At 38.6% G+C, this 23130-nt stretch overlaps 1 protein-coding gene across 2 annotated transcripts in view; it reads left to right on the forward strand.

Moving 5' to 3' along the window:
* Window positions 1–23130, forward strand: part of slc2a1a (solute carrier family 2 member 1a) — a 74671-nt gene that overhangs the window by 43619 nt on the left and 7922 nt on the right. The window contains exons 1-5 of one of the 2 annotated variants that reach the window (XM_060936966.1): window positions 5928–6009; window positions 16198–16293; window positions 22204–22364; window positions 22468–22708; window positions 22859–23021. In XM_060936966.1, coding sequence (XP_060792949.1) covers window positions 5989–6009; window positions 16198–16293; window positions 22204–22364; window positions 22468–22708; window positions 22859–23021 — 682 coding nt within the window. In that variant the 5' untranslated portion in view covers window positions 5928–5988. Of the gene's footprint in view, window positions 1–5927; window positions 6010–16197; window positions 16294–22203; window positions 22365–22467; window positions 22709–22858; window positions 23022–23130 lie in introns of those variants that run through there. The other variant, XM_060936965.1, reaches the window with a different exon arrangement.

Below are 23130 nucleotides of genomic sequence, written 5' to 3' on the forward strand. Positions count from 1 at the left end.
AGATTGAGTTTCTGGAGCATCACATTTGTGGGGTCGATTAAATGCTCAAAATGGCCAGAAAAATGTCTTGACTATATTTTCTATTCATTTTACAACTTATGGTGGTAAATAAAAGTGTGACTTTTCATGGAAAACGCAAAATTGTCTGGGTGACCCCAAACTTTTGAACGGTAGTGTACTTTAAGATGTCTTTTAATTAATAAAAAATAAAGAAAAAACACTGATTTAGAAAGTGTGTCCAAACTTTTGACTGGTACTGTACAGTTAGGTCCATAAATATTTGGACAGAGACTACTTTTTTCTAATTTTGGTTCTGTACATTGCCACAATGAATTTTGAACAAAACAATTCAGATGCAGTTGAAGTTCAGACTTTCAGCTTTAATTCAGTGGGTTGAACAAAATGACTGCATACAAATGTGAGGAACTAAAGCATTTTTTAAACACAATCCCTTCATTTCAGGGGCTCAAAAGTAATTGGACAAATTAAATAATTGTAAATAAAATGTTCATTTCTAATACTTGGTTGAAAACCCTTTGTTGGCAATGACTGCCTGAAGTCTTGAACTCATGGACATCACCAGACCCTGTGTTTCCTCCTTTTTAATGCTCTGCCAGGCCTTTACTGCAGCGGTTTTCAGTTGCTGTTTGTTTGTGGGCCTTTCTGTCTGAAGTTTAGTCTTTAACAAGTGAAATGCATGCTCAATTGGGTTGAGATCAGGTGACTGACTTGGCTATTCAAGAATATTCCACTTCTTTGCTTGAATAAACTCCTGGGTTGCTTTGGCTTTATGTTTTGGGTCATTGTCCATCTGTATTATGAAACGCCGACCAATCAGTTTGGCTGGATTTGAGCACACAGTATGTCTCTGAATACCTCAGAATTCATCTGGCTGCTTCTGTCCTGTGTCACATCATCAATAAACACTAGTGACCCAGTGCCACTGGCAGCCATGCATGCCCAAGCCATCACACTGCCTCCGCCGTGTTTTACAGATGATGTGGTATGCTTTGGATCATGAGCTGTACCATGCCTTCACCATACTTTTTTCTTTCCATCATTCTGGTAGAGGTTGATCTTGGTTTCATCTGTCCAAAGAATGTTCTTCCAGAACTGTGCTGGCTTTTTTAGATTTTTTTTTAGCAAAGTCCAATCTAGCCTTTTTATTCTTGAGGCTTATGAGTGGCTTGCACCGTGCAGTGAACCCTCTGCATTTACTTTCATGCAGTCTTCTCTTTATGGTAGATTTGGATATTGATACGCCTACCTCCTGGAGAGTGTTGTTCACTTGGTTGGCTGTTGTGAAGGGGTTTCTCTTCACCATGGAAATTATTCTGCAATCATCCACTACTATTGTCTTCTGTGGGCGTCCAGGTCTTTCTGCATTGATGAGTTCACCAGTTCTTTCTTTCTTTCTTTCTTTCTTTCTTTCTTTCTTTCTTTCTTTCTTTCTTTCTTTCTTTCTTTCTTTCTTTCTTTCTCAAGATGTACCAAACTGTAGATTTTGCCACTCCTAATATTGTAGCAATTTCTCGGATGGGTTTTTTTCTGTTTTTGCAGCTTAAGGATGGCTTGTTTCACCTGCATGGAGAGCTCCTTAAGAAACTCCTAAACCCTTCATCCAATTTTAATGTGGATACCCTCAAATGAAAGCTGAAAGTCTGGACTTTATGTCCATGTCCTTTATATAACTATAACTTGAATATGTTTCAGTAAACAGGTAAAAAAACAAAATTTGTGTCAGTGTCCAAATATATATGGACCTAACTGTATATATAAGCAATCCAAAACACAAAACAAAAAGAAAAAAAAATCTGAAAAGAGGACCTAAAATCTGTTCAGGAGAAAGTTATAAATGCAGTTTTACAACTTCAGAGAAAAGACTTATAAAGACGAAAACACTGGCATACAAGTTATTTCAGGATATTTATATACACACATATAGACTGTGCACTAGAGTTGGTATAAACATGCTATGTTGGTAATTGGGCTGAGAAATCAATCAAAATGATTCCTGTAACTAGCTTTTATTGACTGCTCTGTGCACAGTGGCATTCACAGTGAAATCAATTCTGTGCAGTATGTTTCACACAACCCCTTGAGACTTCAGAATTGTGCTTTCTATTTTGGATGTTTAATTTTAACTCCATAAGAAGACACATTGACAACACGGTGGTGTAATGGTTAGCACTGTCGCCTCACAGCAAGAAGGTCCTGGGTTTGAGGCCGGTGAGGGCCTTTCTGTGTGGAGTTTGCATATTCTCCCCGTGTCTGCATGGGTTTCCTCTGGGTGCTCCAGTTTCCCCCACAGTCCAAAGACTTGCAGGTTAGGCTAATTGGTGGCTCTAAATTGACCGTAGGTGTGAATGGTTGTTGTCTCTATGTGTCAGCCCTGCGATAACCTGGCGACTTGTCCAGGGTGTACCCCACCTCTCGCCCATAGTCAGCTGGGATAGGCTCCAGCTTGCCTGTGACCCTGTAGAACAGGATAAGTGGCTATAGACAATGGATGGAAGAAGACACATCGTTCATTTATATTCACCTGTTTTCTGACTCTTTGCTGACATAATGTAAATTCAGATGCAATGGGAGTGACATCTTTAATTGTCTAACTATTAAAAAGACGTCCATATTCCGTGTGGCTATAACATGCAGCAAGAGATTATGATTAATCTAAAGTGTGAGTGTTGCCTTTTTGCAGTTTTCTTTATTAGTCTCCAAAGTGTATGTCCTGACATGGCCAATGATATACTCATAAGGTCAACAATGATTACAGAGATGTAGTGTGTCATGATCAATATTTTTGACTTCTATACCAGAAATTTATGGGGGGGGGAAATTCCAGGGCAGCAGGGTGGTGCAGTGATCAGCACCGTCACCTCACAGCAAGATAGTCCTCGCTTTCTGTGTGGAGTTTTGCATATTCTCTGCATGTCTGTGTGGGTTTCTTCCGGGTGCTCTGGTCTTTTCCCACAGTCCAAAGACATGCAGATGAGGTCAACTGGCTACAAATTGCTCATAGTTGTGAATGTGAGTGTGAATGGCTGTCTTTCTGTTTTAACCCGTGATAGCCTGGTAACCTGTATGGCAGGGCTATTCAATTAGTTTTCCTTCTGGGCCACATTTTGAATCCAAGAGCTTGAGCTGGGCCACAAGTTCTCCGAGATGTCGCTAGTTCCGCTCTTCCACACATACCACTCTTCCGCTTTTCCGCGCACTTGATAGAGTATGCATAGGCTATTTGTTGTTTCCATTTGAACATACTGAGTTAACAGTAGCTGGGAAATAACAAACGTGCAAAATAATTATTACAATATTATCTATTTATTTTTATCAGGTAATGAAAATGCATGTACTAAGTTTTGGAGACTCGTGGTATTGGCCTATACGGAATTAGTGACGCATCACGTCAGCCGCGTCCGGGCCGCATCTGGGTCGCGTGTGGGCCGCATGTGGCCCGCGGGCCGCCATTTGAATAGGCCTGCTGTATGGTGTACCCCACCTCTCACCCAGTGTCAACCCATCTCTGACCCTTAGAAAATGGATGGGAGATATTTTTATGGAAAATGAATTTTGCTGGCCCATTTTGGCTTAATATAGTAGATTTTTTTTAAATAATAAAAATAACTTTTATTTTTTTCGTGATCCGGTTTCCATCAAATCATGCGCTCTGATTGGCTTGCGAGCAGTCCAGAATCCTACGATACGGACCCCGGTTACGGACCTTTGGCGACTTGCTCATTCACAACAACAACAAACATAGTAGCAATTTTTTGTCAACATTTATTTTTGCATTTCTCAGCGTAATAGCATTAATTGTACAGCATGGATAGCGATAACGACAGTGTTCACAGCGAAAGCGAGTTTTACTACCCTGATGAAGACAAAATAAAAGAAAACATTTCAGGAGAAAGCTAAAAACCTGTAACTGTTGCTAATGCCGAGCAAATCCAGCAGTTTATTGAGGAGCAAAGGGCAGAAAATACAACAAAAAAGATGACCTATGACCTCAATGTCTTTGGGAAGTTCTGTTGAAACCTAAATGAAGGTCAAAAGGTGGATGACATACCTGGCAAAGAACTAAACATGTTGCTGTACAACTTTTTCAAGTTCGCAACAAAGAAAAATGGCCTCGCTCACGTCTTTCCAGAGAAGTATCCAGCGCTATCTGAATCAGTCCGGCTCGAAACTAAATATCTTCATGGACCCTGAGTTCAACAAGTCAAGAGAAGTCCTTGTGGCCCGTAAACAGCAGTTGGTTGAGGTTTTCATGAAGGGAAACCATCCACAACCAGCCAGGGTGTGTTTTTTACGAGCTTGTAGCAGGTTTGTTCTAAATATGGTTTCCCTTTCGGGCGCTCTCATTTTCTGTTAGAATTTGGTAAAGAAAAAAAGAAATATATTATTTACCAGCTTAAGGTTGGTCCATATCGTGAAATACCGTGACTGAGGTATTTCACGATACGGACCGACCTTAAGCTGGTAAATAATATATATTTATTTCAGCTAAGCAACAGGTATTTGTGCAGAGACAGGTGCTTGGTTTGTTATTTCCAACCAATACTGAAGTTAGGCACACCTGACATCTTAAACACCTGGTTATGATGTCATAATAACTTTTAATGAAATATTTGGAGCATAGAACCAACTGTGAACTGAAACCTGTTGGAATAAAAATCACTCATTTCCAAGTAATGGCTCGTTATTTTTTATACATTATTTATTATTTGGTTTGGCAAAAAAAGGGGAGGGGCTTAATTAACCCTATACAAAGTTTTGAACTAATCTTATTATGCTCGAAATATAGCTTAATTTGTTTTCTACAGTTAAATAATTACAGTTTATGCACACACACACACACACACACACACACATATATATATATATATATATATATATATATATATATATATATGTTTTATAAACATTGTTATAAAAACAATGTTTATACACACACATATGCTCATAATATAGCTTAATTTGTTTTCTACAGTTAAATAATTACAGTTTACACACACACACACACACACACACACACACACACACACACACACACACATATATATATATATATATATATATATATATATATATATATGTTTTATAAACATTGTTATAAAAACAATGTTTATACACACACATATGCTCATAATATAGCTTAATTTGTTTTCTACAGTTAAATAATTACAGTTTACACACACACACACACACACACACACACACACACACACACACACACACACACACATATATATATATATATATATATATATATATATATATATATATATATATATATATATATATGTTTTATAAACATTGTTATAAAAACAATGTTTATACACACACATATGCTCATAATATAGCTTAATTTGTTTCCTACAGTTAAATAATTACAGTTTACACACACACACACACACACACACATATATATATATATATATATATATATATATATATATATATATATATATATATATATATATATGTATGTTTTATAAACATTGTTATAAAAACAATGTTTACACACACACACAAATATATATATAAAAGAGGCAAGTAAAGAACAGCACCATGTACGCGTTACCTGCAGCGACTACATGCAACCAATCACAACTCGCCACTGTGGCCACGCCTCCCTTTCATCCAATCACAGCTTCAGACGTAGAGCATCTCATTGCCGGCTCTGCTGTGCATACAGTAATAAAGCACTGTAAACATAGTCTAGTGAAGTTTCATTCAGAAACAACTAGAGAGAGAGAGAGAGAGAGAGAGAGAGAGCATTTCAAGATGACGTTGGAAAATAATTAATTAACGGATATTAATTATTAGCTACGTTTCTTTATTGTGTTTATTTAAAAGTTTTAAAGCCGATTACTTTCTGGTGATTTTATTCTAAAGAAGAAAGCTGTGACATATATATTTTTTATTTTACAAACAAGAGAAAGAAAAGGAATCCTGTGTATTTCCCCCCCTGATAATCTCCTCATGATGGACTCAAACAGAAAGGTAGGATAATAATAATAATAATAATAATAATAATAATAATAATAAAGTCATGTTTCTCTCAGGTTAAGACATATTACACTTACTGTAAACACACTAGAGTATTTATAAAAATATTATTTTATAATATCATTAGCAAATACTCCATAAAACATTAAAAAGCAGGAAGCAAACATTTTGTTTCTTGACCTGTAGTCTTTTATGTTTGCATACATATCTCAATTATAGACAAAATATTTTCCTAAGTGTACTCACTGAACATGTAAGCTTTGTTTTACTGATATAATAAATAGTAATGTAATATAGTAATAAAATATGTTAAATAAAAAGGTGCACTAGTTTGTGATTTGAAAATATACCATGTTCGTTTTTTTATATTTTAAAAATATATTATTATTATTGTTGTTGATATGACAAACAATTTGTAAATATACTGGAGTAGACTCCATCTATAATCTAATATTAGTAACAGAGCCTTTAGTTTTCATGGCATGCACCGGAATTCATACATCACACATGGAAGTGTTTATTTTCCACAAATATTCTTCAACTAATAATTGGAATAATTAAAAAGGATTTTCTAAGATTCCTACAAAACCTGAAAAGATAGCCTGGGATATAACTAAGAAGAACATCAGGATTAAGGCATTGTGAAATGCTGCACGTGATAATGCACGAGTGAGCCTTCTTCGTCTTGATCTGGACCAGTTACAGTTTGTTTTGAGTCATATCCTGTGTAAACCAAACAAACTATGTTTAATAACATGTGCTTTGCATATTTTAATATTCTTGTATAACCAGTGACAGAGTCTTGGTTGTTCATGATCTGCATACAGTGTACACGCTCTGTCTTGGTGCAAATTTTCAGATACTATAATTGCAAAATCAGTACAATAAAGTACAGCGGTGCTCTTCTACACTGACCCTGACTATAACGAGCATGAGAAACCTTTTATAATCTCAGATTTTTCAAGCTCCCTCACAACACACACACACACACACACACACACACACACACACACACACACACACACACACACACACACACACACACATCTCCTTTCCTAAAAGACTTATGTGCTTCCCAGGGAGCTAAAATGGAATATTTGAGCTCCCTGTGTCCTTAAGGACAACTCAAGAGGTGTGTGCTGCTCTTTGTTTGGGGGAGAGCTAAAGCAATGGGAGATTTCAAGGCTGCGTATGTCCGTCTCAGAGAGACCAAAAGGCCTTGGAGGCAGTACATTTAGTATGTGTGTGTGTGTGTGTGTGTGTGTGTGTGTGTGTGTGTGTGTGTGTGTGTGTGTGTGTGTGTGATTCCACACCCCTCCTGATAATAAGCAGATATTACTCTATATTGTTCCTCTTCATGAGGTAGACGTGAAAAATTGTCAGAACTGTGCCGATTTTATCATTGATGTAGTAACAGTAACATTTCAGTGATGTTCTTATTTAGATGGAAACGACTCATTGTGATCAGACTGGCATTTGAAGGACCAGTGTGACTTCAGGTGTTCAAACATAGCAGAAGCACACTGAAAAACATCTAACAAAGATGCATTCAGATGCACTTCCCTCACACCACTTGTTGATTCGTTTGTCATTCCGCACACCACCTGTGATTCATTGACTGTTGACAATCGTGAAAAAATAGCCTTAGTTTGTCCTCAAGATGCCTATCCAGAGGAAGGTGTGTGTGTGTGTGTGTGTGTGTGTGTGTGTGTGTGTGTGTGTGTGTGTGTGTGTGTGTGTGTGTGAATAAGCAGCAGGTTTAAGTGGACAGAAATGAGATTAAAAGGTTGCTGCTCAGCTCTGAGGATACCACTCCTGTAAGCTTTCTGTAACGGTCTGTATGTTACCTTCATGTTTGTCTATGGTCCAGTCCACATGCGTTACTCTTATTAATGAATGCTTGAATCAGGCAGGGTTTATTGGAAAATTAACCTCAGAATGATTGCAGGAACTTGGAACAAATATACCTCCTGTCCTTTATGGAATTTATCGAATGGGTTTTGTTTGCCAAAATAACAAGTTCCAATATTTACAAAAAGTGTAACAATACTTTTTATAGTTGGTCTCACTTTAAGATTCATTTGATTGCCATAATTTAATGAATTCTGTATGCATCATATATAATCCACAGTTAGCTGTGAAAGCGTATAGTGCTTGATTATGTAATTTGCATTAAATCAAAATTCATGTGCATTTCTAGCGAATGTTAAAATGCATTATAACTAAAGAAGACACGTACTTTATCAGAACCTGTGTTATAATGTAATACAATACTGACTACTTTTGAAAAGATGCTTAATCTGGTATGAAACCTGACATCATGATGTTGAAAAGTGTTATGAATGTGATTATGACTAGTTCTGAGCAATTATAACGTACAGGATTTTACCCGGAGCAAGTTATTATGGATGTTGTATAACACGTTACCAAAATGATCTAACATTTTGGTCATATTGTTGGCGCAGGAGAATGATATCATGAAACAGAAGCATATGAAGATTATTTGGTGTCAGTTTTGATAATAATTATGCTACTAGAAATATTTTTATGGAAATTTTGAACAGCTTCCTTGGGCTACTGGTATGTCAGTAGCTAAACAGTGAATAGAACCTTTTAAATTTTGCTTATATTATTTATATTTTGCAAATATACATTTGCTAAGGCTTATTGTCCCGAGAACTGATGACAAGCAGAATATTAATGAGAGATTTCTAATCTTGATAAGCCAACAGGTTAAATTTAGACCGGAGTGTCATGTGGTATAACCGAGCTGTCAGTGCTGTCAGTCACATCTGTGTTCAACACAATTTACTGGCCTTGAATGTGTTAAGCCCTCATCAACAAAACATTGCATCAGGAACAGCATTGTATGTGTTACATAAAGGCTTAGGCTGGGGGTGCAGGCCAGTGGGAGAACAATTAGTGTTCGCCTCAGCTGCTGCGTACGTGTCTGTTTGAGTTTAGCTGTTCCCAGATCACAGTAATAAGATTACACTCAGGGAGCCACAGGTTTGCCTCATTAACAGAGAAAGCCTTATTGATGAACATTATGCAATCTTGTTTGAAAGCATGACTGACCTGAGTGCCCTGTATTATCTTCTGTAAGCATGATAATTTTGTGCTTAGTCATGTGTTATCAAGCTGCTTAATTTCTACAGAGCACATCAGATCTCAAAGCTATTTTACATTTTAAAAATGTTTTGTTTCACATTGTTTTGTTACTCTACATTAGCTGTGCAAGTTTGCATTTGTGGCCTTACTCAAGGTTGTAACGAGGATTTTAAAAAAAAAAACGTAATTGTGAGTTCCATAGTGTAGAAATGCAGAAATTTGCCAGTATCACAATGCACAATGGGCGGCACGGTCGCCTCACAGCAAGAAGGTTCAGGGTTCGAGCCCAGCAGCCGGCGGGGGCCTTTCTGTGTGGAGTTTGCACGTTCTCCCCGTGTCTGCGTTAGGTTAATATGCCCTTGAGCGAGGCACCTAATTCCCAACTGCTCCCCCGGCGCTGTTAGCATGGCTGCCCACTGCTCTGGGTGTGTGTGTGTGCTCATTGCTTATGTGTGTGTTCACTGCTTCAGATGGGTTAAATGCAGAGCAGAATTTCACAAGTGTGTGATGAACATCGCTCCTGTGGAGGGTGGCCCCATGTGGACAGTTGGGGGTCGCGCCTGGAGGACACTCTGGAGACTTGCAGAGGTGCTTTTGTGGCTGGGGACTGCAGTTGACTTGCTGACTTTAGGACTGCAGTTGACTTGCTGACTCTGGGACTACGGTTGTCGTGAACGGTTTTGCGCTCGGGTTTCCATCGGTGGGGGGTTTATAGCATCAACGAAGCTGACTTTATGTTAGGACTGTTAATGTTATAGTCATGTTGTCTATTGTTGCCCGGATGGGGATGGGTTCCCTTTTGAGTCTGGTTTCTCTCAAGGTTTCTTCCTCATGTCGTCTGAGGGAGTTTTTCCTTGCCACTGTCGCCACAGGCTTGCTCATTGGGGATAGATTAGGGATAAAATTAGCTCATGTTTTAAGTCGTTCAAATTCTGTAAAGCTGCTTTGCGACAATGTTTATTGTTAAAAGCGCAATACAAATAAACTTGACTTTGACTTGAATAAAGTTGTGCTTTCTTTCTTTCTTTCTTTCTTTCTTTCTTTCTTTCTTTCTTTCTTTCTTTCTTTCTTTCTTTCTTTCTTAACATGTACAGCATCAAATCGCTTCATTTAACCTGAAACTGCTCTGACTCCAGTTCGACCATTTTTAGTGAAATATTTGGTTTAGTTACCTGATGATTTCTGAATTGTATTAAATGAAACTATGCTACCAATACAATCATTAATAACGGACTTTATCATAGTATGTTATCAATGAATAACATAAGAAAACATCGAAAAATATTTAAGTTATTCCATGAAATCGAGTCGTACTTGAGCTGATAGTCGACGAGGCGCATAGGACTGAAGGCCAATTTATGCTGACAACCTAGTCCTCGCAGATAGCGTCGCAGATAGCGTCTGCGTAGCCCCCCCACCTTCGCAGACGCTCTGCACGCACCTCCCAAAAATTGTGACCACCGCAGAAGCCTCGCAGACAACGTCGCAGACAAGAGGGCTCTGATTGGTCCACTCTACATCCACTGTACACGCACTTCCGCTTCCCTACTTTCCCGGTTTGGTTTGTTTTCACTACCGCCATTTTTAAAAACACGAGCGAAGATGGAGCAGCACGAAGAGCGGTTGATCGAGGAAGTGAGGAAGTATGTACATCTATACGACTCCAGTTCTAGTCATTATAAGTAACCGGAGGATAAACACTCCACTAACCACACCCACCAACTACTCCTAGCGATTTCGCGACTTCGTGCCCCCTTGCGTTGTGGCGGTGAATAACATCGCGCACGCCTATTACTCCCCGCTCAACGATAAATTACAACTGTCTGCGAAAAGCTGTCTGTGAAAGCCTTGTCGCAAGAGCATGCAGAGGCCCTGAGTCAGCTATAAGACATGTATGACGAGATTGAGTGGAATAACTGTTTTATTCTATCTACATTCACTGGATTTTGAGAAACGGCATTTTTATTTAGATTTTTTGCAAATTCGATACGTAAAAACTTTATACAAAACGTCAGATCAAATAATCTCTGCTTAGAATGTAAACAAACCAGCGAAATGACAGTAGCAATTTGCGAAAAATACTATAATAATAATAATAATAATAATAATAATAATAATAATTCTTGAAACATAAAAAACCGATATGTTCTTACCATCAAATACTTTCATTACATATTATGTTGCTTTTATTTTTTGTATTTTTTGGGGTTTTGTTTTCAAGTAGAGTTTTTATTTCGTCCTCGGTTGGTTCAGCAACACGCGCTGCCATTTTGTTTTTCTCTACTCATGGTATATGAGCTGATATCCTAGTAGTAGAGTAGCCAATCAAAGTGCACGATTGCTCATATCCAGTGAATGTGGATAGAATAATAAACCTTAAACTATCAACTACAGCCAACAAAGGAGCCTAACCTGATCACTGGAAAACGGAAAGCTGATTTGCCTAGGAATGTTAAAAGTAGTACAAGTTAACGGTATTATACAAACTATGAACTGCCCTTCTAACACTTTCTAGCATATTCTCACACATTTTTATTGTAGCTACATGGCAGACATTAGCCATTAGCTACATACGTCAGACATGCAGTACTGTGCAAAAGTCTTAGGCACATGCAAAGAAGTGCTGTAGAGCAAAGATGCCTTCAAAAAGAATGAAATTGTTTATATGCTTCCCTTTGCTTAAAAAAAAAGCTGTCTCAAGTGTACCATGTACAGTTTTATAAGGAAAGGAGCTGTAGGTTTTACTGAGCATCTTGCAGAACCAGACACAGGTTTTCTGGACACGTTGAGGGTGCCTAAGACTTTTGTTCAGTACTGTATGTGTCTGACTTACAGTACTGTGCAAAAGTCTTAGGCACCCTATTGTTTTTTTAGGACAAACTTTATTAATTATAGATTTTTATTTTATGACTTCTACATTATGGAACCAGTACAAAAACACTTTAGATTTCCAAACATTTGTTTTCCAATACAAAATTAAATGTTACAGAAAAATGTTTGTATGTTAGTAAAGAAAGCAGCATATTACAGAAGAGACAACTTTTCTGACATAATGAAGGCTACGGGGTTTTGCTGCAAAATTAAGAAGCAAGTGCGACAGTCAAAGTGTCCAGAAGAGCTGTGGCTGTTTGTGTAAGACGCTCAGTAAAACCTACAGCTCATTTCCTTATAAAACTACATTAACTGTACCTGAGACTGCTATTATTTATTTTAATAATAAATAAATTATAAATAAAGGGTCGTCTCACCAAACATTGACTTTTTTCATGCATTACTGCTTACTGATCTTTATGGTGTTTTTTGGGCAGCACGGTGGTGTAGTGGTTAGCACGGTCACCTCACAGCAAGACGGTTCTGGGTTCGAGCCCAGCGGCCGGCGAGGGCCTTTCTGTGTGGAGTTTGCATGTTCTCCCCGTGTTTGTGTGGGTTTCCTCCAGGGGCTCCGGTTTCCCCCACAGTTTAAAGACATGCGGTTAGGTTAATATGGGACGACCTTGGGCTGAGGTGCCCTTGAGCGAGGCACCTAACTCCCAACTGCTCCCTGGGCGCTGTTAGCATGGCTGCCCACTGCTCTGGGTATGTGTGTGTGCTCATTGCTCACGTGTGTGTGCATGTGTGTGTTCACTGCTTCAGATGGGTTAAATGCAGAGAGGAAACTTCACGAGTGTGTGATGAATAAAGTTGTGCTTTCTTTTTTCTTTTTGTATTTAATTATTTTTGAAGGCATCTTTGCTCTACAGCATTTCACTGCATGTGCCTAAGACTTTTGCACTGCACTGTAAGTGCATACTGTGTGTCAGACATTTAAATAATGTTGGCTGGTGTCCAGTGGCACATCAGATAGTCCATTCAGCTAACATGATACTGAACGAGTTGAAGACGAGTCATGCTAGCTATCATGCTAGCTGAATGGAATATATCTGATATACAACAAATAAAGCCAGCTATTATTATTATTATTATTATTGTGCAATACATTTTATATAGGCGGCACGGTGGTGTAGTGGTTAGCACTGTCGCCTCACAGCAAGAAGGTCCTGGGTTCGAGCCCCGGGGCCGGCGAGGGCCTTTCTGTGTGGAGTTTGCATGTTCTCCCCGTGTCCGCGTGGGTTTCCTCCGGGTGCTCCGGTTTCCCCCACAGTCCAAAGACATGCAGGTTAGGTTAACTGGTGACTCTAAATTGACCGTAGGTGTGAGTGTGAATGGTTGTCTGTGTCTATGTGTCAGCCCTGTGATGACCTGGCGACTTGTCCAGGGTGTACCCCGCCTTTCGCCCGTAGTCAGCTGGGATAGGCTCCAGCTTGCCTGCGACCCTGTAGAAGGATAAAGCAGCTAGAGATAATGAGAGATAATGAGATATATATATATATATACACATACACACACACAGTATACATATAATGTATAAACTTTGTATATTTTATACTATATACATAATATACATGTATATAGTATAAAATATACATGTAGTATAGTTTATTCAAGGTTTTTTTATTTAAACTATCTAATCATAACATTTTATATTTTGTTTATATTGACGCAAGCCAGTGAAACAAAATTGCGTTCAAATATGCATTCTGAATGTACAGATGAATGACAAAGTTATCTATCTATCTATCTATCTATCTATCTATCTATCTATCTATCTATCTAATAATACATACACATTTGATGGAACAATTATAAATTTTACATTAAGTTAAGAACAGAGGGGTTACTAATGACATTTTGGTAGCCTTTCAGGTGTTCAAAGCATCTTTCTCTCAAAATTCTCTCAAAACTTTCCATATTTAATGAAGCAAACCTGGTGGCCATGTTTGTTTACAAATTGTCACAGTCGCTCACTAGCGCGGAAGTTTTATGTGTAATACGTATCTTATGGCATTTTCAATTTGTTGCAAGTGTTTACTGCGGGCGCTCCCGGCGAACAAAGAAATGCTTCTGCGCATGCGTAGCAGAAACTTTCTCATTGAATATTCGCGTCAGCTCCGATGTGTGACGTCCTGTTGTCTTGACAAGCATGCAATATCATAAACCATATTCAATGCTCATTCTCCATTGGCTAGAGTGATGTAATACACGTAGGATGAGCGATATGCTAACAATATTACATACTGTCAAACCAAATGAATGAAACCCGCTAGAAGGGAATAGAATACATATATGTTATTTACCAGCTGGGAGGTCCGTATCATGAAATACTGTGACCGAGGTCTTGAAAGTACTGACCGAGGCCCTCTGGGCCGAGGTCATGGTATTTCAGCATATGGACCGACCTTAAGCTGGTAAATAATATATATATTTTTTTCTTTCCCAAATTCTAACAGAAAACGAGAGTGTCCGAAAGGGAAAACCAAGCCGAGCCGCCATTTTGAATCCTCATTCACGGCTGTAATGCAAATTGCTTCCTCCTCAGTATATACGTGCACTTCCATGGCAGGAAAAAAACTACATTTTGCTGCCTATGTAGTCCCCTATTTATACAAAATTGAGTCATTCAGGATTCAGCCATGTTTTTGCTCGGCGTTAGCAAGTTAGAGGTTTTTAGCTTTCTCCTGAAATGTTTTCTTTTATTTCTTCTTCCTCAGGGTAGTAAAACTCACTTTCGATGTGAACACTGTCATTATCGCTATCCATGATGTAAAATTAATGCTATTATGCTGAGAAATGCTGGCAAAAATGTATAAGATTTTTGATAAAAAATCTTATAAATAAATCTTATAAAAAAAGATAAATGCTGACAAAAATTACTACTATGTTTGTTGTTGTTGTTGTGAACGAGCGAGTCGCCAGAGGTCCGTAACTGGGGTCCGTACCGTAGGATACGGACCCGCTCGCCAGCCAGTCAGAGCGCAGGATTTGATGAAAACCACACTGCGAAAAAAATAAATGTTTTTATTCCATTGAAAAAGTGTCCTGTATGTATAATAATATATAATATAAGCATTGCATACCTCTCATAAAGGAGTTAAAGTCAGTAGTATCGCATCCCATGAGAAATAAACATACTGGTCGATTAAGACTATGGGCTGCTCTGAGGCCAGTTGAGAACTAGACATCACTGCTGATTGGATAATATTGTGCAGAGTAGATACGCTCCATGAGAGGCATGAAAACAAAACCTTTGAAAACTACTGATGTCTGCACCTCTGTGTCCTCATAGCTAATTACTGCTTTGTTGCTTTTTTTTTTAAACAACAGTATTATTATAAATATGATTTTTTTTTAAACAAAAACACAAGTAAAACAGTACAATTGGTAGGGACATGGATGTCTCATCTCATCTCATTATCTCTAGCCGCTTTATCCTTCTACAGGGTTGCAGGCAAGCTGGAGCCTATCCCAGCTGACTACGGGCGAAAGGCGGGGTACACCCTGGACAAGTCGCCAGGTCATCGCAGGGCTGACACATAGACACAGACAACCATTCACACTCACATTCACACCTACGGTCAATTTAGAGTCACCAGTTAACCTAACCTGCATGTCTTTGGACTGTGGGGGAAACCGGAGCACCCGGAGGAAACCCACGCGGACACGGGGAGAACATGCAAACTCCACACAGAAAGGCCCTCGCCGGCCACGGGGCTCGAACCCAGGACCTTCTTGCTGTGAGGCGACAGCGCTAACCACTACACCACCGTGCCGCCCGACATGGATGTCATATTTCTTAAATAAATAACTACATTTTATATAGAAGGAAATGCAATTCTTCATGAAAAGAGTGGATCATCACAAACTTTTTAAATGAAATTGACTGCCTTGTTATAATTCAAATGTGTCTGGCAGTAATTATAAGGATCCATAAAAAAACAAAAGCCATACGTATACACACGTTTTCCTCCTCACATTATTTTTACAATACTCTTGCTAATACATGGATTATGCATCATTGTTTCCAATGGAAATTCAGCTAAGAGATTAACTACACTCAATCCAGGGGATATGTCCAAACATGACTGTGTTGAAAGAAAGTTCTGGCTCCTGTTGTGTGAAATCCTTTGAAATGATTGAAAGGCTTAATAGGGTCATGTGATTTATAAACACTTTTCTTCCATTTTCTGTGTGCAGCATCTGACGCTTCAACTACTGGTGGCCGTTGGGACAGCAGTAATGGGCTCCTTACAGTTCGGCTATAACACAGGAGTCATTAATGCACCTGAGACGGTAAGCGCAGCCCATTTCCATCAAACTTTTGACACAAAAAGCACAAATAAAGTAAGAAATATTGTCGTCGCTTCTGAGTTGGGCAAAAGACAAGCATTAGTTTTCGTCAGGGGATGGTGAGTTCAAATCCTGACTATAAAGCAGCCATCCGTGACAGGGAGTCAAAGGAGGGATAGGATGGGAGGGATAGCATGCGTGCTCTCGCTCTCCCTGTCAGTCACTGGATAATCGTGGGCATCCGTGGGGTCATGTATGCAGAAGAGGGTAGATAGCAATTTCCTCTGAGTGTGTTACTGTGACTCAACATGAGCAGCAGTTCGAAGCTATGCAGTTGGCTGGTTTCATGTGTCTCAGAGAAAACGCATTAGTGTTTACCCTTCCCACCTGGTAGCTGTTGTATGATAGGAGAGAGCTATCTCATGGGTAGGAATTGGCAGTTGACCAAATTAGGGAGAAAATGGGGGGAAAATGAATAAAATCAGACAGAATGCAATTTGAAGTTATCTTAGGAATCAAGAGTTATTTTAAGAATCTGGATACTTTTTTTTAATGTACTGTATGCATAAAAGCTTTAAGCTTAAAATTGTGTTTTTTCTATTGGCAGATAAATGTGGTTCTTTCAATCATTTATGTGTAGAATGAATACAAATTATCTACTAGTAGGATGATGCAATTAATTGTTCTGCTTTAACACAGTTTGGTTTAAACGGCTGACCTTCCAGGACTGAAACTGTAGGATGAGTTTTAATTTCCTGTTAAAATAATGTTATACTGAAGGGCTTTAGCCGTAATGCTATTGCAAAAAATGGCCTTGGGAGGCTGTAATATTTCACAAAAGATCTTTGATGTCAACTTACAGTGCAGATAATATTGTCAGAACATGCCACAGACAAATTCACTCTTTTTTATATATCTTATACCTGTAAATTTCCACTTTATTAGTATGGACGCGTTTAGATAAAACACAGACTGTTATTCCGTGACCTGTGAACTCCAGTCAAAGGTCACATAAAGGGGGTATGGTTCAAAGCTGAATTTTGCTCCGTGTTCTTCAGATGAAGGTGCAAGGAAAAAAAAAATACAAATGCAGTACGATGAAATCTCTAAATCTAACATTAACCTCTTTCACTACAAGCAAACAACTACAAGTGTGAGTCCATAATGGTCCTGAGTCTGTTTAGTCTGTTCAGTAGCACCATAAACCAAGTTTTCCCTTTCTAGTCTCTCATAAAATGATCTGTTCTGGACTGGGTTGGTTTTACAATGATGTATGACTTTCTCAGACAATCCTTTTGAATTGTCATGTCTTTTAACACTGCAGCAAAAATGTTCACCATATCAGTAGGCACATCAGATGCTCGCTGGCCGTGCTGTGAAAATTGTGCATGCAGACGCTCATCTAAGTTTCCAAATCTGTCATTGCTTAACTCTTGAATATTTTCTATCGTGAATATGCTCATTAAAAAGCTTATAATCTCTGCTTTCCAAAGAAATTCATCTAATTAAGATCTGTTCAGTATTTTGGAAGTAACAGCAGGTTGAAGTTGGTACAACAGAGTGCACTCTCTACTCGCATGATGTCGGAAAACTGATGGTGCTTTTTGAGTCACGGGAAAGTGCTCAGGCTCTCTCTCTCTCTCTCCTGATCGATTTCTGACTGGATTACTTATGAATATGATAACTTTTATAGAGATGTTCTCTCACTCTCACTGTTTCTGATGAAGTATTCAGCAAAATTTTCCGTCTGGTAGTTTTGATGTTATGCTTCATGGGAGACTTTGAAGTGAGTTTTCATAGCTTTACCTACTTGTTTTTTTTTCAAATCAAACTGATTCATGTAAATAAATAACTATTTTAGAATATAACTGGAGTTGTTTTGATGAAAAATGTTGCGATCTTAGTGGACAGAATGATATTTTAAAAACCCAGAAGTTAGAAATGCAAGTGTCAATTTCAGTTCAATTAATTGGAATTGTTTATTGGATGTGGCTCAGACAGTTTTTTCGAGGTTATCCTTGAAAGCGGTGAATGTTAATCGAATTAATTATTTATATTATTTCATATAAACACTAGTAGGCCCTATTTATAAGAAATACAAAAGCCTACAGAGCACAAAGAGGGTATTAGAAATAATCTATTATTACTTTTTTATTGAGTGTACCGATCTAACGTTTAAATATAATTAGCATAATTAATGCTAATGTCATACTAATTTGCATAATTTATTTTTACACATTTTTAAAAACTTTGTATTCAGTACACAACCATTTATGTGCCTGCCAATTTCCATGTAAATATCTTGAGAAAAAAAAAGTTACTAAGCAAAAACATTTGATCTCATATGCTAATGAGGCCCATTTTGGACCATGTGATCCGAATACACAATATTACGGCACTTTTCTAAAAATGAAGCCGTTTTTCCAGTCTTTGATTTGTAATAGCTCAAGAATGGATAAACATATTTTAATTCTGTAAAAAGTCTGTTGTTCTGCATTCAATTCTGAATTCAGTGAGAGTCGTTTCAAGCAATTTGGATTGAATTTGAATATTCACCTCATACGGTATGCCTACTATGTGGTTAATGTGGAGAATGACTCCCTCTACTGACTCAAGGATAAGGCTGGGACTATTCTGACTGTTCAAACCAGCCCAATAGCTGTTCAAATTCTAGCCCAATGGTTAATCATCTAATTCAAAAACATAGACCTCTAAACCATATATTAAAACCCTTATGACCTTATTTCTATTTATATGTTTACTACATACATTTTATCTGTAATGCATTACATTTTAAGCATAATCATGGCCCATATACATACTCTAGATAGTAACATTTTTATTTATCATTTGCTTTAAACCTTCAGCTTAATTGTCTGGATTGTCAAACATGAATACAATTCATCTAATTACAGTTTCACTGATAAATAATGGCCTTGGCAACACTAATCCCTGCTATGGAGTTTAGCTCCAATCATAATGTAGTGATTTTAGATGCACTGGAAAAGTGAAGCTAGATTGAGGGCTAGAACTAATCTCTGGAATTCTGTAACCTCATTAGCTATATATTCCCTGGCCACTTTAATAGGAACACCTGCACCCTTCATGGACGTATTCGATCAGCCAATCATGTGGCAGCAGCACACTGTAAAAAATCATGTACAACCCCAATTCCAAAAAAGTTGGGACAAAGTACAAATTGTAAATAAAAACAGAATGCAATAATTTACAAATCTCAAAAACTGATATTATATTCACAATAGAACATAGACAACATATCAAATGTCGAAAGTGAGACATTTTGAAATTTCATGCCAAATATTGGCTCATTTGAAATTTCATGACAGCAACACATCTCAAAAAAGTTGGGACGGGGGCAATAAGAGGCTGGAAAAGTTAAAGGTACAAAAAAGGAACAGCTGGAGGACCAAATTGCAACTCATTAGGTCAGTTGGCAATAGGTCATTAACATGACTGGGTATAAAAAGAGCATCTTGAAGTGGCAGCGGCTCTCAGAAGTAAAGATGGGAAGAGGATCACCAATCCCCCTAATTCTGCGCCGACAAATAGTGGAGCAATATCAGAAAGGAGTTCGACAGTGTAAAATTGCAAAGAGTTTGAACATATCATCATCTACAGTGCATAATATCATCAAAAGATTCAGAGAACCTGGAAGAATCTCTGTGCGTAAGGGTCAAGGCCGGAAAACCATACTGGGTGCCCGTGATCTTCGGGCCCTTAGACGGCACTGCATCACATACAGGCATGCTTCTGTATTGGAAATCACAAAATGGGCTCAGGAATATTTCCAGAGAACATTATCTGTGAACACAATTCACCGTACCATCCGCTGTTGCCAGCTAAAACTCTAAAGTTCAAAGAAGAAGCCGTATGTAAACATGATCCAGAAGCGCAGACGTCTTCTCTGGGCCAAGGCTCATTTAAAATGGACTGTGGCAAAGTGGAAAACTGTTCTGTGGTCAGACGAATCAAAATTTGAAGTTCTTTATGGAAATCAGGGACACCGTATCATTCGGACTAAAGAGGAGAAGGACGACCCAAGTTGTTATCAGCGCTCAATTTAGAAGCCTGCATCTCTGATGGTATGGGGTTGCATTAGTGCATGTGGCATGGGCAGCTTACACATCTGGAAAGACACCATCAATGCTGAAAGGTATATCCAGGTTCTAGAGCAACATATGCTCCCATCCAGACAACGTCTCTTTCAGGGAAGACCTTGCATTTTCCAACATGACAATGCCAAACCACATACTGCATCAATTACAGCATCATGGCTGCATAGAAGAAGGGTCCGGGTACTGAACTTGCCAGCCTGCAGTCCAGATCTTTCACCCATAGAAAACATTTGGCGCATCATAAAACGGAAGATATGACAAAAAAGACCTAAGACATTTGAGCAACTAGAATCCTACATTAGACAAGAATGGGTTAACATTCCTATCCCTAAACTTGAGCAACTTGTCTCCTCAGTTCCCAGACGTTTACAGACTGTTGTAAAGAGAAAAGGGGATGTCTCACAGTGGTAAACATGGCCTTGTCCCAACTTTTTTGAGATGTGTTGCTGTCATGAAATTTAAAATCACCTAATTTTTCACTTTAAATGATACATTTTCTCAGTTTAAACATTTGATATGTCATCTATGTTATATTCTGAATAAAATATGGAATTTTGAAACTTCCACATCATTGCATTACGTTTTTATTTACAATTTGTACTTTGTCCCAACTTTTTTGGAATCAGGGTTGTAGATGGATGTCAAGAGCTCAAGAGCTTCACTTTTCTGAAACTGAGCATTTGAATATTGAAAGGTCTTTTTCTGATCTTCAGCTGTCCAGTTTTGGTGACCCTGTGCCCATTGTAGCTCCAGATTCCTGTATTTGACTGACAGGAGTATAACCCGATGTGGTCTTCTGTTGTTGTAGCTCATTAACTTCAAGGTTTGGCATGTAGTGCATTCTGAGGTGCTCATCATGGATGTAAAGAGTTACCATAGCCTTCCAATCAGCTCAAACTCACATTTTCTCCCCCTTCTGATATCTGATGTGAACAATAACTGCAACTTTTGACTTGTATCTGTATGAATTAATACACTGCACTGCTGCCACATGATTGGCAGATTCAATAATTGCATAAATGTGCAGATGTAATTAAGTGGCCAGTGAGGTCTCGTTAATTACCTCGCCTGTGACAGAGTAAGCGGGGCAAGATATTGTAATCAGTGTGGTTTGTTTGTTTGTGTGTCTGTCTGTTAACAATCTAGCGTCTAGACGGTTGCACCGATTGACTTCAAAGTTTCAGGGTAGGTGGGCAATGGCCCGTAGGTAAACTGATTAAATTTTGGGGGTAATTGGGTCAAGGTGAACGTCAAGGTCACTGGAAAGTCAACCTTTCGGTTAAAATAACATATTTTCCATTATAATTCAAAAATGGTTGCCGATAGACAAATGTTTACTATTATGAGCATATAGGAACTCCCATATGGCCTTTCATTTGGCAGCATGATCTTTGACCTTGAGTGACCCTGAAAGGTCAAATTCAAGGTCACAGATTTTCAGAGGGCTGTAACTTGAAAACGGTTGCTAATAGACAGATATTTACCATTATCAACTTATAGGAAGTGCTGTATGGGCTTTCATTTGGCACCATGACCTATGACCTTGAATGACTTCGAAAAGTCAAACTCAAGGTCATGGATTTTCATAGGACTATAACTTGACAGCTGATTGAGAAATATTACCATTATCAACATATAGGTACCGTATAAAATAATTGCTGCTGGGCGAGGTTTGTTTGCCTGGCAACACTTGTTGTTCTCAGCTTTCATTACTTTTTATAGCTCCCTTGTTTCAATTTATTGTTCACTGATTGTTCATCAAATTTCTCCATTGCAGATTATTGAGGAGTTCTACAATGAGACATGGCATTCTCGATATAAAGAATACATCCCTCCAAACTCCCTCACCACTCTCTGGGCCATTTCTGTCGCTATTTTTTCTGTCGGAGGTATCTTCAGCTCTTTCTCCGTAGGACTGTTTGTCAATCGTCTGGGCAGGTGGGATTTCAGAACCATACTTGAGTCCTGCTGAAATCTGTGCTGTTCACTGGTACATCACTGGTACTGGTTCAGTACTCATCTCTCCTCTGTCTTTCTGTAGGAGGAACTCAATGCTTGTGGCTAATATCCTGGTATTTATAGCAGCTGCTTTAATGGGCTTCTCTAAGCTGGCTGCATCCTGGGAGATGCTGATTATTGGTCGGCTTGTTGTGGGTCTTTACTCTGGTCTGTCCACAGGCTTTGTGCCCATGTATATAGGTGAAATTGCTCCGACGTCTTTACGTGGAGCACTGGGCACTCTACATCAATTGGGTATTGTCATCGGCATCCTGATGGCGCAGGTAATGTGAAAAACTTGTCATTAAACCACTCATTGTATATCACAAAGAAGTTAATCCTTAGTAGTGGACTGTGTGCTAGTCTGTACACCCATTGCACCTTGTTTATATCCAGTTTCTTTCTTTTATTGCTTCTGTCATTTTCATTTGCAGGTCTTTGGCATTGAGTCTATTATGGGAAATGCAACAATGTGGCCTTTCTTGCTGGGTTTCACCTTCATCCCGGGCTTGATTCAATGTGCCCTGCTGCCATTCTGTCCTGAGAGCCCTCGCTTTCTTCTCATCAACCAGAATGAAGAGAACAAAGCCAAGACTGGTGACGGCTCCATAATTTACTACACACTATCATTCAAACACAACAAGCATACATGTAATACAACCCTGATTCCAAAAAAGTTGGGACAAAGTACAAATTGTAAATAAAA

The sequence above is a fragment of the Neoarius graeffei genome, chromosome 13, assembly GCF_027579695.1.
Source record: "Neoarius graeffei isolate fNeoGra1 chromosome 13, fNeoGra1.pri, whole genome shotgun sequence".
Classification (NCBI taxonomy): Eukaryota; Metazoa; Chordata; class Actinopteri; order Siluriformes; family Ariidae; genus Neoarius; species Neoarius graeffei.